Consider the following 20,000-nt stretch of genomic DNA (forward strand, 5'->3'; position numbering starts at 1 on the left):
TATAGCTCTTGAAGAGTTGTTGGGATTTAACACTTACCGTATTATAGCTCTTGAAGAGTTGTTGGGATTTAACACTTACCGTATTATAGCTCTTGAAGAGTTGTTGGGATTTAACACTTACCGTATTATAGCTCTTGAAGAGTTGTTGGGATTTAACACTTAAAGTTTACTGTGATCTTCCTGTGCATCTACAGCAGCCAAATCATGTGAAGTTGGTTGCTCTGGTCTCCTCCCAGCAGTCTGTATGTGAGCCTGCCACGCACACACACACACACACACACACACACACACACACACACACACACACACACGTGTTACCAAAACCTCACCGCACATTCCCTCAGGAGCGCTGTGCCACTTATTCCCTTTTATCTGGCTAGCTCCCGAGACAAGGATGAATATTTCACTTTATTTCTGTGCCGTGTTTAATTAGTCTTTTGATCACAGAGTGAATGGTTAAATGTGTTTCCTTGCCATATGCCAACCCTCCCCTTGCACACTCTATCAGAAGATGTATTCAACAATACCCTTGCAGACGCCATGTGTTGTCTTAAGGTATTAAGGTATTGTTAGAGAGATTTTCAACAGCCTGACGTATGGGTATAACGGTGTAATGTCAACATTATTGCTTACTGTCATGACAGGTCTCATAAGGGCTGACATCATTATTGCTAGTTAGCGCAGGATATAGACTGCTACAACATGACAGTTTGTTCCTATATTGTACCTGGTTAGCAATCCTGATATTCATCCTAATTAAGGATTATGAGCATGGGCATGCTGGTGTAATTGCATGGCTACAGCACCTGTGGTGACATAATTAAAGCAATGCTATGGCAGTGTTCTCACTGCGAGTTCAAATGAAGCATGGCTCCATTAGACCGATACATCCTCTGTGTGTGTGTGTGTGTGTGTGTGTGTGCTGGGGGGGGGGGGGGGGGTGGCCACCCACACACCACTACAGACATGCAAACATACAGTAGACATATAACCTTGACACTCAAGCATACACATGCACACACACCTGCAAGCATTCGTACACACACACACACACACACACCTGCAAGCATTCATTCACACACACACACACACACACACACACACCTGCAAGCATTCATACACACACACACACACACAGGCATAAACACACATACACACACACACACACACAGGAATGAACACACATACACACACACACACAATGCTGAACAAGTGAGTGATTTGAGGGCAGACTAGGCTCTCTCTCACACACACACGACAGACGATGAAACTAGTAATACTGTACAGCTTACTGTGTCCTCTGGAATTTCAAGCTTCTTTTCCCCTCAATATGAGCGTTTGGACTAAGGACTGTGAGACTGAAGAGTTTTTTAAAGACCTTATAACCCAACTCGTAATGCTCATCTCAATGCTATATAAAACAGATAAAATGAAACAAGCACTGGATGAAAGAAAACACAATTCATGACTGATCATAGGTGGCAACCAAATTAAAAGAAAACTCCCTGCTGACTTAACCAATTAATTTTCTAATCAATCAAGAGAGCAATCTATCAACTAACCAGGAAGTCAATAAGCTATTTGTTTTGTTTGTCAGGCAGTCCACTCATTTAGCATCAATCAAAACACATAGGATGTTAGAGCACACACACACACACAAACGCACAACACACACACGCACACTCACACACACATACACTATACACACACACACATACACCATACACACACACACACACACACACACACATACACCATACACACACACACATACAGACACACACACACACACACATAATCGGTCTTATTTTATTTTGTTTCCCTTACTCTTCTCTCTTACAGTCTCTCTGTCTGTTACTCTTTCACACACACACACACACACACACACACACACACACTATACACACACACACACACACACACACACACACACACTATACACACACACACACACACACACACACACACACACACACACACACTATACACACATACACACACACACACACACACACTATACACACACACACACACACACACACACACACACACACACACACTATACACACACACACACACATACACACACACACACACACACACACACACCATACACACACACACACACGCACACACACACACACACACACACACACATACACACACACACACACACACACACACACACATACACACACACACACACACACACACACACACACACACACACACACACACACACATACACACTCTAACACCTGCCTAATTTTAAGAGTGTTGCTTCTTAGGCCGTGTGCTGGCTTTTGTAATTGGCAATTACTGCAGAGTCCCTGAAGCAGAATTTGCCACCTCTCAGTGGAGTGTATTTATTGAGAGTTAAGTGCACTCTGTAACTACATAAATGTCAGATGAGATTAATTACTAAAATATTCCTTTAATCATGGACTGCCTCTAGAACCCTCCACACCCTAGTGGCTGCTGCCGGAAATGTGCCAAATTCATGTGGGATATCTGTGTAAACGATACTAGATCATGTGGGATCTCTGTGTAAACGATACTAGATCATGTGGGATCTCTGTGTAAACGATACTAGATCATGTGGGATCTCAAACGATACCAGATCATGTGGGATGCCAAATCCACATCACTAGACACAGTACATGCCAAATCCACATATAGTATATAGTATATATACTCTTTTGATCCCGGTCTCTGCATTTATCCCAATCCGTGAATTAGTGAAACACACACAGTACACAGTGTACACACAGTGAGGTGAAGCACACACTAATCCCGGCGCAGTGAGCTGCCTGCATCAACAGCGGCGCTCGGGGAGCAGTGAGGGGTTAGGTGCCTTGCTCAAGGGCACTCAGCCGTGCCTACTGGTCAGGGTTCGAACCGGCAACCCTCCGGTTACAGGTCCGAAGTGCTAACCATTAGGCCACCTAAACATTACATTATTGCCAACCCCGTGCCCTATTACCCAACCCCACACTGCATCTGTGCCCTATTACCCAACCCCACACTGCATCTGTGCCCTATTGCCCAACCCCACACTGCATCTGTGCCCTATTACCCAATCCCACACTGCATCTGTGCCCTATTACCCAACCCCACACTGCATCTGTGCCCTATTACCCAACCCCACACTGCATCTGTGCCCTATTACCCAACCCCACACTGCATCGGTGCCCTATTACCCAACCCCACACTGCATCTGTGCCCTATTACCCAACCCCACACTGCATCTGTGCCAACCCCACACTGCATCTGTGCCCTATTACCCAACCCCACACTGCATCTGCACTGATTGCATTCGGCACTGTTCACTTCCGCATGCCCAGGTCTACAAACCACATTATTCATTCCTGCCTTGTTATCTTGCTATGAAAATTCTGCCATCACAATACCTCCAGTGAAATGACCTATCCATTTGATAAAGCCAGCACAATGACCACTTCTCCCCACGGCCTTGGAGCAGGTGAGTAACACACACACACACTGAGTCAAACCCTTATTTAGTTTAAGGCTTGTCACTAAATTCAACTGAATCTCAGGCTTTGCTATATGCTACTACTATTACTACTATACTGCCACTACTACAACAACTAATACTACTACTACCATCACTACTAATACTACTACTACCATCACTACTAATACTACTACTACAACCACTACTAATACTACTATCACCACTACTACTGCTACTAATACTACTACTACTACTACTACTACTACTACTACGACTACTACTAATACTACTACTACCACTACTACTACTTAGCCTGACGAGCCATTAAAATGTAAAAAATAATTATAACATTAATAATAATTATACAATTAATAATAATACAATTAATAATATTATTAATAATAATAATGCCTGCTCCTAATTTCTGCTCCTCCTCCTCATCTCTGCTCCTCCTCATCTCTCCTCCTCATCTCTGCTCCTCCTCATCTCTGCTCCTCCTCATCTCTCCTCCTCATCTCTGCTCCTCCTCATCTCTCCTCCTCCTCATCTCTGCTCCTCATCTCTCCTCCTCCTCCTCATCTCTGCTCCTCCTCATCTCTCCTCCTCATCTCTGCTCCTCATCTCTCCTCCTCCTCATCTATCTCTGCTCCTCATCTCTCCTCCTCCTCATCTCTGCTCCTCCTCATCTCTGCTCCTCCTCATCTCTGCTCCTCATCTCTCCTCCTCATCTCTCCTCCTCCTCATCTCTGCTCCTCCTCATCTCTCCTCCTCATCTCTGCTCCTCCTCATCTCTGCTCCTCATCTCTCCTCCTCCTCCTCATCTCTGCTCCTCCTCATCTCTCCTCCTCATCTCTGCTCCTCCTCATCTCTGCTCCTCATCTCTCCTCCTCCTCATCTCTGCTCCTCCTCCTCATCTCTGCTCCTCCTCATTTCTCCTCCTCATCTCTGCTCCTCCTCCTCATCTCTGCTCCTCCTCATCTCTCCTCCTCATCTCTCCTCCTCCTCATCTCTGCTCCTCCTCATCTCTCCTCCTCATCTCTCCTCCTCCTCATCTCTCCTCCTCATCTCTCCTCCTCCTCATCTCTGCTCCTCCTCATCTCTCCTCCTCATCTCTCCTCCTCCTCATCTCTGCTCCTCATCTCTCCTCCTCCTCCTCATCTCTGCTCCTCCTCATCTCTGCTCCTCCTCATCTCTGCTCCTCCTCATCTCTGCTCCTCATCTCTCCTCCTCATCTCTGCTCCTCCTCATCTCTCCTCCTCCTCATCTCTGCTCCTCATCTCTCCTCCTCCTCCTCATCTCTGCTCCTCATCTCATCTCTGCTCCTCATCTCTGCTCCTCCTCATCTCTGCTCCTCCTCATCTCTGCTCCTCCTCATCTCTCCTCCTCCTCATCTCTGCTCCTCCTCATCTCTGCTCCTCCTCATCTCTCCTCCTCATCTCTGCTCCTCCTCATCTCTGCTCCTCCTCATCTCTCCTCCTCCTCATCTCTGCTCCTCCTCATCTCTCCTCCTCATCTCTCCTCCTCCTCATCTCTGCTCCTCATCTCTGCTCCTCATCTCATCTCTCCTCCTCCTCATCTCTGCTCCTCCTCATCTCTGCTCCTCCTCATCTCTGCTCCCTCCTGCTCCTCATCTCATCTCTGCTCCTCATCTCTCCTCCTCATCTCTCCTCCTCCTCATCTCTGCTCCTCATCTCTCCTCCTCCTCATCTCTGCTCCTCCTCCTCATCTCTGCTCCTCCTCATCTCTCCTCCTCATCTCTGCTCCTCCTCATCTCTCCTCCTCATCTCTCCTCCTCCTCATCTCTGCTCCTCCTCATCTCTCCTCCTCATCTCTCCTCCTCCTCATCTCTTCCTCCTCATCTCTCCTCCTCATCTCTCCTCCTCCTCATCTCTGCTCCTCATCTCTCCTCCTCCTCATCTCTGCTCCTCCTCATCTCTGCTCCTCCTCATCTCTCCTCCTCATCTCTGCTCCTCCTCATCTCTGCTCCTCCTCCTCATCTCTCCTCCTCCTCATCTCTGCTCCTCCTCATCTCTGCTCCTCATCTCTCCTCCTCCTCATCTCTGCTCCTCATCTCTGCTCCTCCTGCTCCTCATCTCATCTCTGCTCCTCATCTCTCCTCCTCATCTCTGCTCCTCCTCATCTCTGCTCCTCCTCATCTCTGCTCTGGCCCTGCTCTGGCTAGGATGCGGCCCTGCTTTGGCTAGGATGCGGCCCTGCTCTGGCTAGGATGCGGCTCAGATATCGCTCAGATGTGGCTCATATGCAGCCCTGCTCTTGGGTCCGATCAGGGCCAGGGCTGACTCAGGGAGGGCTGCTGTGGTTGGACAGACCGGCTGGAGAAGTCTGAAGTCCCCCAGGAGCATGCTGGGTAGAATCGCAACAAAGCCATCCACAGGAAGTGAAGAAAGTAGAGTAGGAGGAGGAGGAAGAGTAGGAGGAAGAGGATGAGGAAGAGGAGGAGGAAGAGGAGGAAGACGAGGAGGAGGAGGAAGAAGACGAGGAGGAGGTGGAGGAGGAAGAGGAGGAGGAGGAAGAGGAGGAAGATGATGAGGTGGAGGAGGAAGAGGAGGAGGGAGAGGAAGACTCCACACACAGCCCACAGCATGACCCTCTCTCGGTCACAGCGCTCTTTTGAAAAACACTACAGTGGAGCAGAATGATGAACCATTAACAAGCCATTAACGATTCAGTGCAGAAAAATGAGCCACTTAGCCCAGACAGTAAATCCTCCCGCGTTTGTCCTTTCGGATCATTTTTTGGAAATAAATACGGGAGCAAAGCACCAGCCAGGGGAAACACATGGTGGAGGGAGGCCGGCATGTTGACGCCAGCACGGCGGTGAAGAATACATTAGGACGGCCGAAGCGCTCTCACACAGATTTACTGATCCCCAGTAACTGCCCTCTGAGCCAACAAACCAACGAGAGAGTGAGCTAGCGCGCTCCTCTTCCTCCTCCACCTCCTCATCTTCCTCCTCTCCCTCCTCCTCCTCCTCATCTCTGCTGCTCCTGAGCTAGCGCGCGGATGAAAGGGCAAGGCATGTTGAGTGCGAAAAATCACACTTATTGCAGAAGGTGCGACCCTTCTCTGGCTGAGTAATGAGATCTAACCTCCGCATAACGTAGATCCGCGGCCCAGCCAATTAGCACTCAGCGGTGGTGCAATAGGCCCGCAGCTTCAGCTCAAATACGGAGATATACTGCGCAAGTTCGGAGTCGCAGTCTTAACTTCATCATGCTGCTTGTGTTCACAGGAGCGCCGCATGCTCCCAGCACGACACCCCTTTAGAAACAGACTCCGGCACCTGAATGGATTCATATGACGCTCCTGCACTGATAGAGCGATGTCTTGCATGTGTGCAGAGTTGCACTGATAGAGCGATGTCTTGCATGTGTGCAGAGTTGCACTGATAGAGCGATGTCTTGCATGTGCGCAGAGTTGCACTGATAGAGCGATGTCTTGCATGTGTGCAGAGTTGCGGGTTTAACATCCCCGTGTCGTTTGAGTTTGCAAACGCACGGCGTGTACGTAGCATGGTGCCCGCTCGACTGCAGCACACTCAGAGAATGGACACAGTTGACAAACTGACGTGCTGACAGCGCTATGAGTCGCAGTCTTAGAGCTCCCCTTGTGTTGCCTTGAGCTTTCAAAACAACTCTTGGTGTCAAATTTACACCCATTTACATAGTTGCGGAATTTTGGAACACTAATATTATTTAGCAAAAGGCACATACATCTTAACAATCCAGTGTTCTTTGAACTAGCACACATGTCACATGCTCAACATCAGATTAATATATTAGACAAATATAATCTGGTGCAAAATATTGCATTACTTGATATGAGAATGGCTTCATCTAATTCTCCGCTGAAGAGCGGACATACTGTCCATACGGTGCTAACATGCCCTGTGTTGTATCAGTTTGCAGAAGCATCCTCACATCCACCGCATCCCAACAGCAGCAGTGCCGGCCCAGACGCCACGCCCACGCCACACCCACGCCACGCCACGCCACGCCACGCCACGCCACGCCACGCCACGCCACGCCCCACTCCGCACCCTCCACCACTGGCAGCTCTGACACGGCCTCATCGGACTCCCATTTTACACTCTATTTGTGTGGAAACACTCCAGCGGGTCCGTAAATAGCCAATTATTCCCCCCCGGGCATACAATGCCACGAGAGCGCACTGACCCCAGCACACACTGCCAAGAGAACGCACTGACAGCTGCGCTGAATTTATCAGCAGCCATTAGCAGACAGACGCCTGCTTGCGCTCAGCGCACCAACAGACACAGAATGGTCACAGACACAGAGTGGTCATCTCTTGCCCTCAGCGCACCGACAGACACAAAGTGGTCACAGACACAGAGTGGGCATCTCTTGCCCTCAGCGCAGCGACAGACACAGAGTGTTCACAGACACAGAGCGGTCATCTCTTGCCGTTCCATCAGGCCGTAATGGACTGCTGCCCGACTGCATGGCGCTTGCCCTCCGACATCTGCTTGCTCAGGAAATGACAATCTAAGAAGCTCATCCTCCATCACTATCTTTAATCTGTCTGTAAGATAATGCACAAGTGTGTGTGTGTGTGTGTGAGCAGGCATATGTCAGGCATGCTGGGTCCTCCCCATGGGCTCTTTGTTTTGGGTGGATATGGGGCACTTGGGGGCAGGGGGGAACGGGGGGCGGGGGCAGAAGGGTAGGGGGCAGCAGGCTGGTGTCATGCTTAACCCCTCACTAATCCAGCATTAGTAGCAGACCCCATCCGAGTAGAGATTGCCCACCCACACACACACACACAGACCCACCCACACACACACACACAGACCCACCCGAGAGCATGCAAGCAAGCACATCGACATAAGGACACACACACACACACATTTACACACATAAACATACACATGCTAGCACATACAGTACATAGATATTAAAACACACACACTCCACATACACACACACACACACTCCACGTACACAGACACACACACACACACTCCACACACACACACACTCCACACACACAGACACACACACACACACTCCACACACACACACGCACACATACACACACACACACACTCCACGTACACAGACACAAACACACACACTCCACACACACAGACACACGCGCACCTCAGTCCCTATGCCTCATCACTTGAAGAGATGTGGATCCAGTAAAGAGGACTAGAGAGGATTAAATGCATGTGAGCGCTCTACTTCTGCTCTCTCCCTCCCTCTTTCTCTCCCTCTCTTTCCCTCCCTATCTCTCTCTCTCTTTCTCCCTCCCTCTCTCTCATTCTCCCTCTCTCTCTCTCTTTCTCTCTCTTTCCCTCCCTCTCTCTCTCTCTCCCCCTCCCTCTCTCTGTCTGTGTCTTTTAGAAGCGCTGCATCTGTGTGTTTATCTGTGTGTGATTTTAATAACAATAATGACTACTGTAATGCCCTGCTCTTTGGTGTCTCAGCAAAGAGATTAGACAGGCTACAATACATACAAAACTCCGCTGCAAGAGTTCTCATCTGTACCAGGCCCTGGCAACATACTGTATCACTCCCATCCTCCATCAACTACACTGGCTCCCTGTGTAATACCGTATCCAATTCAAAATCATTCTTCTTGTCTTCAAAACACAACATAATCTTGCACCCTCTTATCTTTCAAGCCTCCTGACCCCTTACCAACCAACCCGCACCTTACGCTCCACTGATGCCCACCTCCTATCCACCCCCACTGCACATCTCCGTTCCATGGGTGACGGGGTCTTTAGCGTGGCTGGCCCCAAACTCTGGAACTCCCTCCCACTTGCACTACGTCAAAGCACTTCCCTGTCCACCTTTAAATCCATGTTAAAAACTCACCTTTTCACTCTTGCTTTTCCATCCTACTCATAACCTGCCTCCTCCATCCCACTTGCTCCTCTATTACTGTTTTATTTTATTTTATTCTACTTTTGTTGGCAATGTCTGTCTCCTGCTGAATGGATAGTGTGTTTTACTAAGTGTACTGTCTATTTGTACTGTCCCTGTATATGTTGCTTTTATGTCTTATGTTCTCTTGTATACTGTCTCTGTTTGATGTTTTTATGCTACTCTTATGTCTATATCCTTTTCTCTTATTGTACAGTGTCCTTGGGTGACTTGAAAGGCGCTTTAAATAAAATGTATTATTATTATTATCATTATTATAATAATCCCCCCCCTCCCCTACATACACAGCACATTGTCTCATGAGGAAGCTTCTCTAACACACATATTGCACACTGCCCTCTCCCCACATACACAGCACACTATCCCATCTCCCCTGTCATCCCCCCAACACACACACCAAGACCCCTGGCAGTTGGGTTAGCCCCTTGAGCCATGGATCTGCCCAAGGTTTTTTTCCTTGGTAAGGGAGTTTTTCCTTGCCCCTGTTGCTCTTGGGTGCCCCCCCCCCCCATCCCAATCCTCCCCCACCTTTCTTATGCAGCCCTTGCCACCTTGCCACTTAATCTACTAAACCCCTCTTCTACTGCACTTTTACCCCCCCCCCCCCTTAATGCACAAATAGGCTGACACCAGACATAATTTCACTGCATTTCTTACTATCCTTGTATTATGGAGGCTTAATAAAGCCTCTCAGTGCTCCAGTGGACATGCCGAGTCCCTGACCTGCATACTGCACTGTAGACCAGGTCAGCGTGATCAGTGGACAATGCGAGTCCCTGACCTGCATACTACACCGTAGACCAGGTCAGCGTGATCCGCTGGCCCAGACCGGTATGGAGGACTCTGTCCCGAATGCTCATGGTGGATAACGAGAGCTGGCTGCAATGTGTTTAAAAATATATACCATCTTGTCTTTAAAATATATATACCATCTTGTCTTTAAAAATATAGACCATCTTGCCTTTAAAAATATAGACTATGGGTGTGTTCGAAATGGGTAAAGTTGCAGCCTTTTAAGATATCTAACTGGGGAGCGAGGCAGCAAGTGCGGTTCGAAACCGAAAAAACTAATTCTGCTGCCTTCTAAGATATCTTAGAATTCCCAAATAACGGTCATTTTTGGAGGCAGCATCAATGCACACTTCATGCTCCCTCCTACCCATAATCCCTTGCGGCAACGTCTGAAACAGCTGTGAAAGGTAAACAAACATGGCGTATGACATCGGTAATGACTGCTGAATCTGTTTAAAATGTCATTTGTGTGACCTTATTTTGCTTAGATTTATAGATTTGAGATGAGAAATAAACAATTTACTATCTGATTATGCCATTGTTGTAACCATTAATAGCGTCTAGTCTGATATATCTGCCGGCCGTAAAACTAATTTATACCGTTAGCCTGCTAGCTTACGTAAGCTAATATAGTTTAACGTCAGGCCTTTGCTAACGTCATACCGTAGTGTTAACCAAAGATTCTAGAGTGCTACGCTCATTTTATTTATGCATGCATTTAATCCAAAGTCATGTCTAGTGAGACAGCTCTCTATGTAGGGAGGGAGGCAGTAGGCAGCTGTCTCCCGTTTCAAACAGACCCCATATATACCATCTTGTCTTTAAAAATATATACTGTCTTGTCTATAAGTTAAGTATTTCCTCAGATGTTCTATTCATGATTTGTGGTGTATGAAGTAGTCATCAGGAGATGATCATGATTTGTGGCGTATGAAATAGTCATCGGGAGATGATCGTTTGCAGATGTAGCAAAGTGCTCACAGGCTGATATTTCATTGGAACACGTAAATAAACACATTTCTCTGCACCCTGTGTTCTGGTATTAGAACATGGAAATAAACACATTTCTCTGCACCCTGTGTTCTGGTGTTAGGTGTTCACAGCAGAGCCGCCATCTTCTACCGATAGAGAATCTTGATCTGGGCCTGATCCAAACTATACTGATGCATTGTGGGGCTTATGCATTTGGACTTTGCATTCAAACTGTGTGGGTGTGTGTTGTAACTGGGTTGTGTGTGTGTGTGTGTGTGTGTGTTGTAACTGGGTTGTGTGTGTGTGTGTGTGTGTGTGTGTGTGTTGTAACTGGGTTGTGTGTGTGTGTGTGTGTGTGTGTGCGTGTGTTGTAACTGGGTTGTGTGTGTGTGTGTGTGTGTGTGTGTGTGTGTGTTGCAACTGAATTGTGTTTGTGGTGTCTGTGTGTGTGTGTGTTGTAACCGGGTTGTGTGTGTGTGTGTGTGTGTGTGTGTGTGTGTGTGTGTTGTAACTGGGTTGTGTGTGTGTGTGTGTGTTGCAACTGAATTGTGTGTGTGTATGTTGTTACAACCACCCGGCTCGTTCTGGGTGATTTTAACATAGGGAGACCACACGTGGATAAAGAGTTAACAAAAAATATGTATTTATTAAAGTAATCATGTATGCAAAGTGTGAAGTCAGTATTAATGAGATGGTAAGAAAACAAAGGTATGGTGTAAATCAGAGTAATGTGCAAAGCCCAAACAAAAGACAAAGGCGCCGCATGCTGCAATGGAGAGAGGGAACCCTGAACTTCAGACAGGTAGCCTCTTTTATAGTACAGGTGCCCCAATCAGGTGATCAGCAGCACCTGTGTCTTGACTCCGCCCTGCAAACCGGAGAAAGACAAAGACAGACAGGTAGGCAGAGACCGGCAGGGTCGTAACACTCCCCCCCTTAAAGACAGAGGACCCTCGAAGAGGACCTCTGTAATTAGAAGACACCCCAAATCAAACATACATTCAATGAAGAAATTAAGACAATATGTTAATCATGCACAGATATCAAAATCACAATAAAGATCAGTCACTTATCTTAGGTCCAGAAATGTGTGTGGTAGAACTAAGAGCCTGAACGCCCCAGCTGCAGAATAACAGTCTCCCATGTCTGTATTTCACCGTCCAGCAATTCTTTGCCACTAAGAAAAGCATTTTAAGGACAAGAGAGACAGACAGAAGACACAGCCAAAGCTACAACTGATCAACCTGGATCATTTTGCCCCTGGGACCAAGCCAACACAGTGCCTACACCCCAGTTATGTCGAACATCCAGGTTGCAAGGCTGCCCAAACATCCAATGCACTAAGCACTGCTGAAGAACCTGTAGAGAACAAACAGTGAGGGATAGACAGATATCCAAAAACATGCCCCCACCCCTGTCAAACAATGGAAAAGCACAAATCAGAGGCAAAGCCTCTTTCTGTTTGATGGTATGAGATGGACTACAGTCCAAAACTTCTTCATCCCTGTGTGTATGCTCTAAAGATGGGCAGGCGAAAACATAGGGCCTCGCTAAAATGTTAACCAACTGACACTCAACCCGCAAGTCCACACCCCTTGCCTTTTCCTTGTCTAGAGACCTAGGAAGTGAGCGCTGAAGTTTTGGGGAAGCCTCACCCAAAACCTCATGGTCAGTTAACTGTGTGGGTGTGGAAATATCTGAAAACTGTACAGGACCAGAGAACAAACATGTCCCCTGCACACCACTCTCCTCAGAGCGGTGGCAGGAAGACTCCAAATCTGCCACATGTTCAAAGTTTCTAAGCTGAGGCTGGAACACATGGTCGTCAGACTCATTCACCTCCTCCTGAATGCATGCTGCCACCATGCTAGGAGTGAATGAGTGAACCATCTCACCTGCTGAAGACAGTCCCCCAGACTTTACCTCCTCCTCTACTGTACTCTCTTCCTCAGAACACTGATGGACACAAGCTGTTAAATCAGTGTTGCAGAGCTGAGTGGACTGTTGCTGACCTCGAGAGGAAGCTAGATCCCCCTGGTCTGACACACTAGGCCTACTAATCTGCTCAGCAGACTCATCCAAAGAAAATAAATCAACTAGGCCCATATCTTCAAATTCATTGTCAGACAACAAGGCAGGAAAATCTGGTAAACACTGAGACTTACGGCTAGCTATAGTGGTAGTGTGATCTACCTTAACCAAAGACTGGCCCATCTTACAAAATGGCACCATCTCTGAAAAATGCCTAACACCCAAATCCAGTTCACAGACCAACTGCAAAGGTCTTGCCACAGAGGACGATATTGAAGCATGCCAAAAACCTGCAGAAGGCCCAGACGGGAGCGTCCCTTCTGACCTGACCGAAAACCGCTCAGGCTCATAAGCCCGTTTTCTCTCTTCATAAGCCCGTTCCATTTCTATCATTTTGGCTTCATGTGCTAGATCAATTTCTTTCAGTTTAGCTTGATGTGCTAGCTCTCTTTCTCTTTCCTGCAACAGAAAAGGCATCATCAAAAGCACCAGCTCCTTATACTGTTCCCCAGTGTATCCATCACCTATACGCATACGAGGAAAAAGCATAGTTCCCATGCCAGCCTCCAGTTCCAACTCAAATTGTTTAGCTACCTTTTGCAGCTCCGCTTTATTTAATCTCTCCAACCCATCCTCTGTAGGAGAGGCCAAAAATACATTAACAGCATCCATTTCAAAACAATCAAAACTGAGCGCAGTATAGCCAACAAATCGGACCAACAATTTACCAATAGCCTAAACTCAAACCCAAACTGAAAGCATCAAGTGACTGACCAATAACCTTAAACAACCATACAATGAATTTGTTGTGTGCATGATGGCATTGTTTGCGAAACAAAACAAAAACGAGCCACCAGGAGCTCCCCCACATCTAACTCGTAAATTCCCCTGAATACTACTCACCTACGTCTTCTCGCTTAACCCCAAGAACCAAGATTTTTACTCACCATACCGATGGAAGTGACCATCCGGGCTTTAGGCCCCTCAAGTCAACCGACCACGGCTGTGTCCTCAGCCCAGGGCGAAGCACGCCAGTCCCCAAAAGCCAGACAAAAAGCGCAGAACGGTCTAAAATCTAACGCAGGGTTAGTACTTTGCTCCAACGAAACAAACGAAATCAATGTTCCTGCAAACAATGCCAAGACAGCACTTACCTATTTTTTCAGTTGCTTACAAACAGCTTGGCAAAACCAAACTGGTTTCCCCCTCTCCACATATTTAACAGAACTATACAAAACTAAAGTATCCAAAATTCTTACCATCCCAACGATATCCACGCGAATCTCCCAATTTTTTTTTTTTTTTTACCTACTGGCCTAGGGTGCACTCAAGCACAATCGGAGTAGCCAATCAAATGCGCAAATGCTCAATTCAAACAGGTCGCGTCTTCTAGACCGCCTACCCATTCACAAATTTAAGTGATACATTCACTTACCCAAAACCAGCGCATTTACCTACTCCGCTCAACAAAAAGGCCCCAAAGTGATCCCGGATATCGAGCCCCCATATGTTACAACCACCCGGCTCGTTCTGGGTGATTTTAACATAGGGAGACCACACGTGGATAAAGAGTTAACAAAAAATATGTATTTATTAAAGTAATCATGTATGCAAAGTGTGAAGTCAGTATTAATGAGATGGTAAGAAAACAAAGGTATGGTGTAAATCAGAGTAATGTGCAAAGCCCAAACAAAAGACAAAGGCGCCGCATGCTGCAATGGAGAGAGGGAACCCTGAACTTCAGACAGGTAGCCTCTTTTATAGTACAGGTGCCCCAATCAGGTGATCAGCAGCACCTGTGTCTTGACTCCGCCCTGCAAACCGGAGAAAGACAAAGACAGACAGGTAGGCAGAGACCGGCAGGGTCGTAACAATGTGTGTGTGTGTGTGGGTTGTAACTGGTTTGTGTGTGTGTGTGTGTGTGTTTTTAACTGGGTTGTGTGTGTGTGTGTGTTGTAACTGGGTTGTGTGTATGTTGTAACTGGGTTGTGTGTGTTGTAACTTGTGTATAAACACATTTCTCTGCACCCTGTGTTCTGGTGTTAGGTGTTCACAGCAGAGCCGCCATCTTCTACCGAGAGAGAATCTTGATCTGGGCCTGATCCAAACTATACTGATGCATTGTGGGGCTTATGCATTTGGACTTTGCATTCAAACTGTGTGGGTGTGTGTTGTAACTGGGTTGTGTGTGTGTGTGTGTGTGTGTTGTAACTGGGTTGTGTGTGTGTGTGTGTGTGTGTGTGTGTGTGTGTGTGTTGTAACTGGGTTGTGTGTGTGTGTGTGTGTGTGTGTGCGTGTGTTGTAACTGGGTTGTGTGTGTGTGTGTGTGTGTGTGTGTTGCAACTGAATTGTGTTTGTGGTGTCTGTGTGTGTGTGTGTTGTAACCGGGTTGTGTGTGTGTGTGTGTGTGTGTGTGTGTGTGTGTGTGTGTGTGTGTGTGTGTGTGTGTGTGTGTGTTGTAACTGGGTTGTGTGTGTGTGTGTGTTGCAACTGAATTGTGTGTGTGTATGTGTGTGTGTGTGTGGGTTGTAACTGGTTTGTGTGTGTGTGTGTGTGTGTTTTTAACTGGGTTGTGTGTGTGTGTGTGTTGTAACTGGGTTGTGTGTATGTTGTAACTGGGTTGTGTGTGTTGTAACTTGTGTGTGTGTGTGTTGTAACTGGATTGTGTGTGTTTGTGTGTGTGTGTTGTAACTGGGTTGTGTGTGTTTGTGTGTGTGTTGTAGCTGGGTTGTGTGTGTGTGTGTGTGTGTGTGTGTGTGTGTGTGTGTTGCAACTGGGTTCTGTGTGTGTTTGTGTGTGTTGTAACTGGGTTCTGTGTGTGTGTGTGTGTTGTAACTGGGTTGTGTATGTGTGTGTGTTGTAACTGGGTTGTGTGTGTTGTAACTGGGTTCTGTGTGTGTGTGTGTGTGTTGTAACTGGGTTGTGTATGTGTGTGTGTTGTAACTGGGTTGTGTGTGTTGTAACTGGGTTGTGTCTGTGTGTGTTGTAACTGGGTTGTGTATGTGTGTGTTGTAACTGGGTTGTGTGTGTGTGTGTGTGTGTGTGTTGTAACTGGGGTGTGTGTGTGTGTTGTAACTGGGTTGTGTGTGTGTGTTGTAACTGGGTTGTGTAGAGCTGATGAGTGTGATTCATGTGCTGGTATTGTCTTGTATTCTGGTGTTGCTATTGTTGATCTGTTGTGCTGGTATTGTTTTGTATTCTGTTGATGTTTTTCCCCCTCACCCCTCACAAGCGAGAAGGCTAAGCTTTGATGAAGAGCTGCTCTGTTTGGCTGACAGCCGGCTCGCACACACTCACTCACACACACACTCACTCACACACACACTCACTCACTCACACACACACACACACACACACACACACACACACACACACACATACTGTTGTTCCGCCAAGCGTGAAACCTCACAATCACAAGCCTCACATTTCAAAAGAAGGTGACAAGTTCATAAACACTCTGCTGTGTGTGTCTTCATGTTGCGCTTGTTAGCAGAGCTCACATGGACCGTTCGCCGCCGCTGCTGTGATCGTCTCTGCTGCTCCGCTGCTATTCCTCAGATGGGGAACAGGCTCAGCGCCGGAGGGTCACTGGGTCACTGGATCCTCAGATGGGGAACAGGCTCAGCGCCGGAGGGTCACTGGGTCACTGGATCCTCAGATGGGGAACAGGCTCAGCGCCGGAGGGTCACTGGGTCACTGGATCCTCAGATGGGGAACAGGCTCAGCGCCGGAGGGTCACTGGATCCTCAGATGGGGAACAGGCTCAGCGCTGGAGGGTCACTGGATCCTCAGATGGGGAACAGGCTCAGCGCCGGAGGGTCACTGGATCCGCTGCTGTCGGGCCACCAGGGGCAGAGACTCAAAGCCACCTGGGCACCCCTGGCTTTTCATTCAGCTCATCAGATTTTAACTGGGTTGTGTGTGTGTGTGTGTGTGTGGGGGGGGGGGGTTCTTCTGTGTGAGGTAGACTGCTTTGTGCCACTGAAAAGGCTCTCTGTAATGTCATTACAAGTGCTGTGCAACATGTCTTATGGAGATCCCACTATCTCTGTGGAACTCAGTAATTGAAAATAAACAGCATTCATTGAGTGTTTAGTACAAGCAGTCATCTAGTATCATTCGTATGGGCTTTACAGAACTGGCAGTTGGTTCAAACAGGTGATTTATACCGTTTCTTTGTATTAACTTAGTTAAACAGGTGATTTATACAGATTCTTTATAATAACTGAGTTAAACAGGTGATTTATACAGTTTCTTTACAATAACTGAATTAAACAGGCATAGTGGTATCTCCGCTCCTGATCTTTGTAGCAGCCTAGCCGTTCTACTCCCATATAGTAGCTTTGTAGCAGCCTAGCCGTTCTACTCCCATATACAGCAGTAGCTTTGTAGCGGCCTTGCCATTCTACTCTCATATACAGTAGTAGCTTTGTAGCTGCCTAGCCGTTCTACTCCCATATAGTAGCTTTGTAGCGGCCTAGCCGTTCTACTCCCATACAGTAGTAGCTTTGTAGCGGCCTAGCCATTCTACTCCCATATAGTAGCTTTGTAGCGGCCTAGCCATTCTACTCCCATATAGTAGCTTTGTAGCGGCCTATGGCCACTAGCACGACAGCTACCTCAATGTTGCACCATTTTTCTTTTTTTCTTCTGACAGTACTGAAAGACCTCTAACAACAGTGCTCTGGGTTGAAACCGGCCACAGTTCTCCTGTACATTGCCACTCTGTTTCCTGTGCTTTCTCAGCAAGGACATTTGCAGCCAAGTATGGCTGAGCAGGTCCGATTTAAATTTAGCAGGTAGAGCTAGCGGTTAGAGTAGAGGGTCATCAAAGCTTGCTCTTCCTACATGATGATGAGGATCGGGATTAGAATCAGTCAGACCACAGCAATTTGGTAAAACTTTATAATAACTTTCATTAATACACCATTAACTAATCAATAAACACTTCATTCACTTTCTTGGCTGACTGGTCATAAGGGTGAGGATCTGCACTGGCCTGGCTGCTCTTGTTTAATCAGTGCAGACCCCCGTAAGGGTCTCGTCTCCACAGCCTGGACATGTGAATCCCAGAGACAGCCCGAGCCTCTAATTTAGTAGCTGACACTGACTCTCTGGAAGGACATGCCCCCTTAGAAGAAAATAAAACATTTTCTGTCTACCCCCTACCCAACACACACACACACACACACACCAGGGCAAAGGAACATGGCGAGAGTCTTGCCTTGTTAAATGGTCCGCGCAATGCAAGTGTGTGTGGGTGTGAACAAGCTCCCTTCTGTGCTTAAAATCGCCTCCAATTTCCCGGCTACATGACGGAGGGGTGCCGTGGGGGGCTGATGGAATAGTTCCCCGTCGCTCCCGGTCGTCCATTTAGAGACCGAATCCAACGCTCACGCTGCTGTTCTGTTCCAATACTATATTTCAGCCATTTACACTAAATGTATGTGCAGTAACTGTTAGCAATCATTCAGTTCATCCTTTCGGACTGGACTGCGTTATGTGTATTTCACATAACGGTAAGAGATAGTTGTGCTAATGTCTGTCAGCAGAGGAAACTCAGGGAGGGGAACGGTTGGATACTAGGTCAGGAAAGAGCTGCTTCAGCTGTTTGAAGGTGATCTGTTTCCACACAGCACTATTAATTTTCTAGGAACTGGGCTGAGGAAACCACACACACACACTGGGCTGAGGTGTTGAGCTTGGTACGAATCAGTGTCAGCTACACAGCTTTTATTTTCTAGTAATTAATAATTCAGCTGCATCAGAACACAGACTGAACATATGGTAGGCAGAACAACTTCATTGATTCTAACTGTTTTATTTATATGATGAATCCATATTTCAATGTGTAAATACCTTTTCAAATAGCTAATTTGAACAGCAAACTCAGAGGTCTAAGTTAATGCATCGATAGTGTAACCAACGCCCCCCCACCCCAAAAACACTGTATCGCAATCTTCTCCCCAGCCCCAGGCTGTTCCTGTGTTCCCGCCCGGCCAATAGAAGCGCAGGGCTCGAGGATGCAGCGCTGTGAGAGCAGGTGGGAGTAGACGCGCTCAGTCCAGCACGAGGCGCAGACGTTCCCGCTTCTCTCCGTTGCTCGTCGTACCGTACCGGTGTGAGAGCTGGGACACTGCCCCGGGCATCGAAATCTGAGCAGTCAGCCGCTTTGCGCGTCTCACACGAGCCAGAAAGAGGAAGGCTTATCTTTCCATCCGGCGCCAGAGCTCTTCAGCTTCAACGAGGGCACGCGCGTGTCGAGTACCTAAAGCGCGCCAGGAGTGGCACCAGCAACGGCTGTGCATGCGAGTGGGATTCTTAGACCCTAAATCCTTAATCTAATATTTAAACAGGCTGGGATCTCTCTCTCTTTATCACGTCAAGACGCAGGGAGTACAATATCTTTCTGAGGAGTACCGACAAATCATCGGACCGTTTGTTGCGTCCTCTCTACAAAGCTCCACGGAAATTCGAATTGAATTCTTTTTCTTTCTTTGCAGAAGGGTCCCATAAGTATGTATAAACAAACATGTATTCCACCCTGCTAGATTCCCAACCGGACCTAGAGTAGAAATCTAGACGTAGAGAAGTAGTCTGTTTTATTTAGTTTCAGTGATTCTTTTGGTTGAGTGTTAATGGAGCAAGTAATTTAAGACTGCTGACAGATTCTCTCTCCTCTCGCCCATGACACCAACTCCTGGATTTTAAGATTTCCGGAGAATGGTAAATGACCGATGGAAAATCATGAACAGCGTTTCAGAACTCGAAGATGGACAGCAACATAAAGCGCAGGT

The 20,000-nt window shown here is 47.3% G+C and overlaps 1 protein-coding gene across 1 annotated transcript in view; it reads left to right on the forward strand.

Annotated features, from left to right (window-relative positions):
- The first annotated feature begins 19,926 nt into the window (after nucleotides 1-19,926).
- The window catches only part of fibcd1a (fibrinogen C domain containing 1a), a 118,665-nt gene continuing 118,591 nt past the window's right edge, over nucleotides 19,927-20,000 (forward strand). Inside the window, exon 1 of the mRNA XM_076269814.1 lies at nucleotides 19,927-19,998. Coding sequence (XP_076125929.1) covers nucleotides 19,927-19,998 — 72 coding nt within the window. The remainder of the gene's footprint in view (nucleotides 19,999-20,000) is intronic.

This window comes from Alosa pseudoharengus, unplaced genomic scaffold, assembly GCF_046254945.1.
Source record: "Alosa pseudoharengus isolate Yale_2024_CS ecotype anadromous, Long Island Sound unplaced genomic scaffold, YU_APseudo_1.1 YU_APseudo_1.1_scf_6, whole genome shotgun sequence".
NCBI lineage: Eukaryota > Metazoa > Chordata > Actinopteri > Clupeiformes > Clupeidae > Alosa > Alosa pseudoharengus.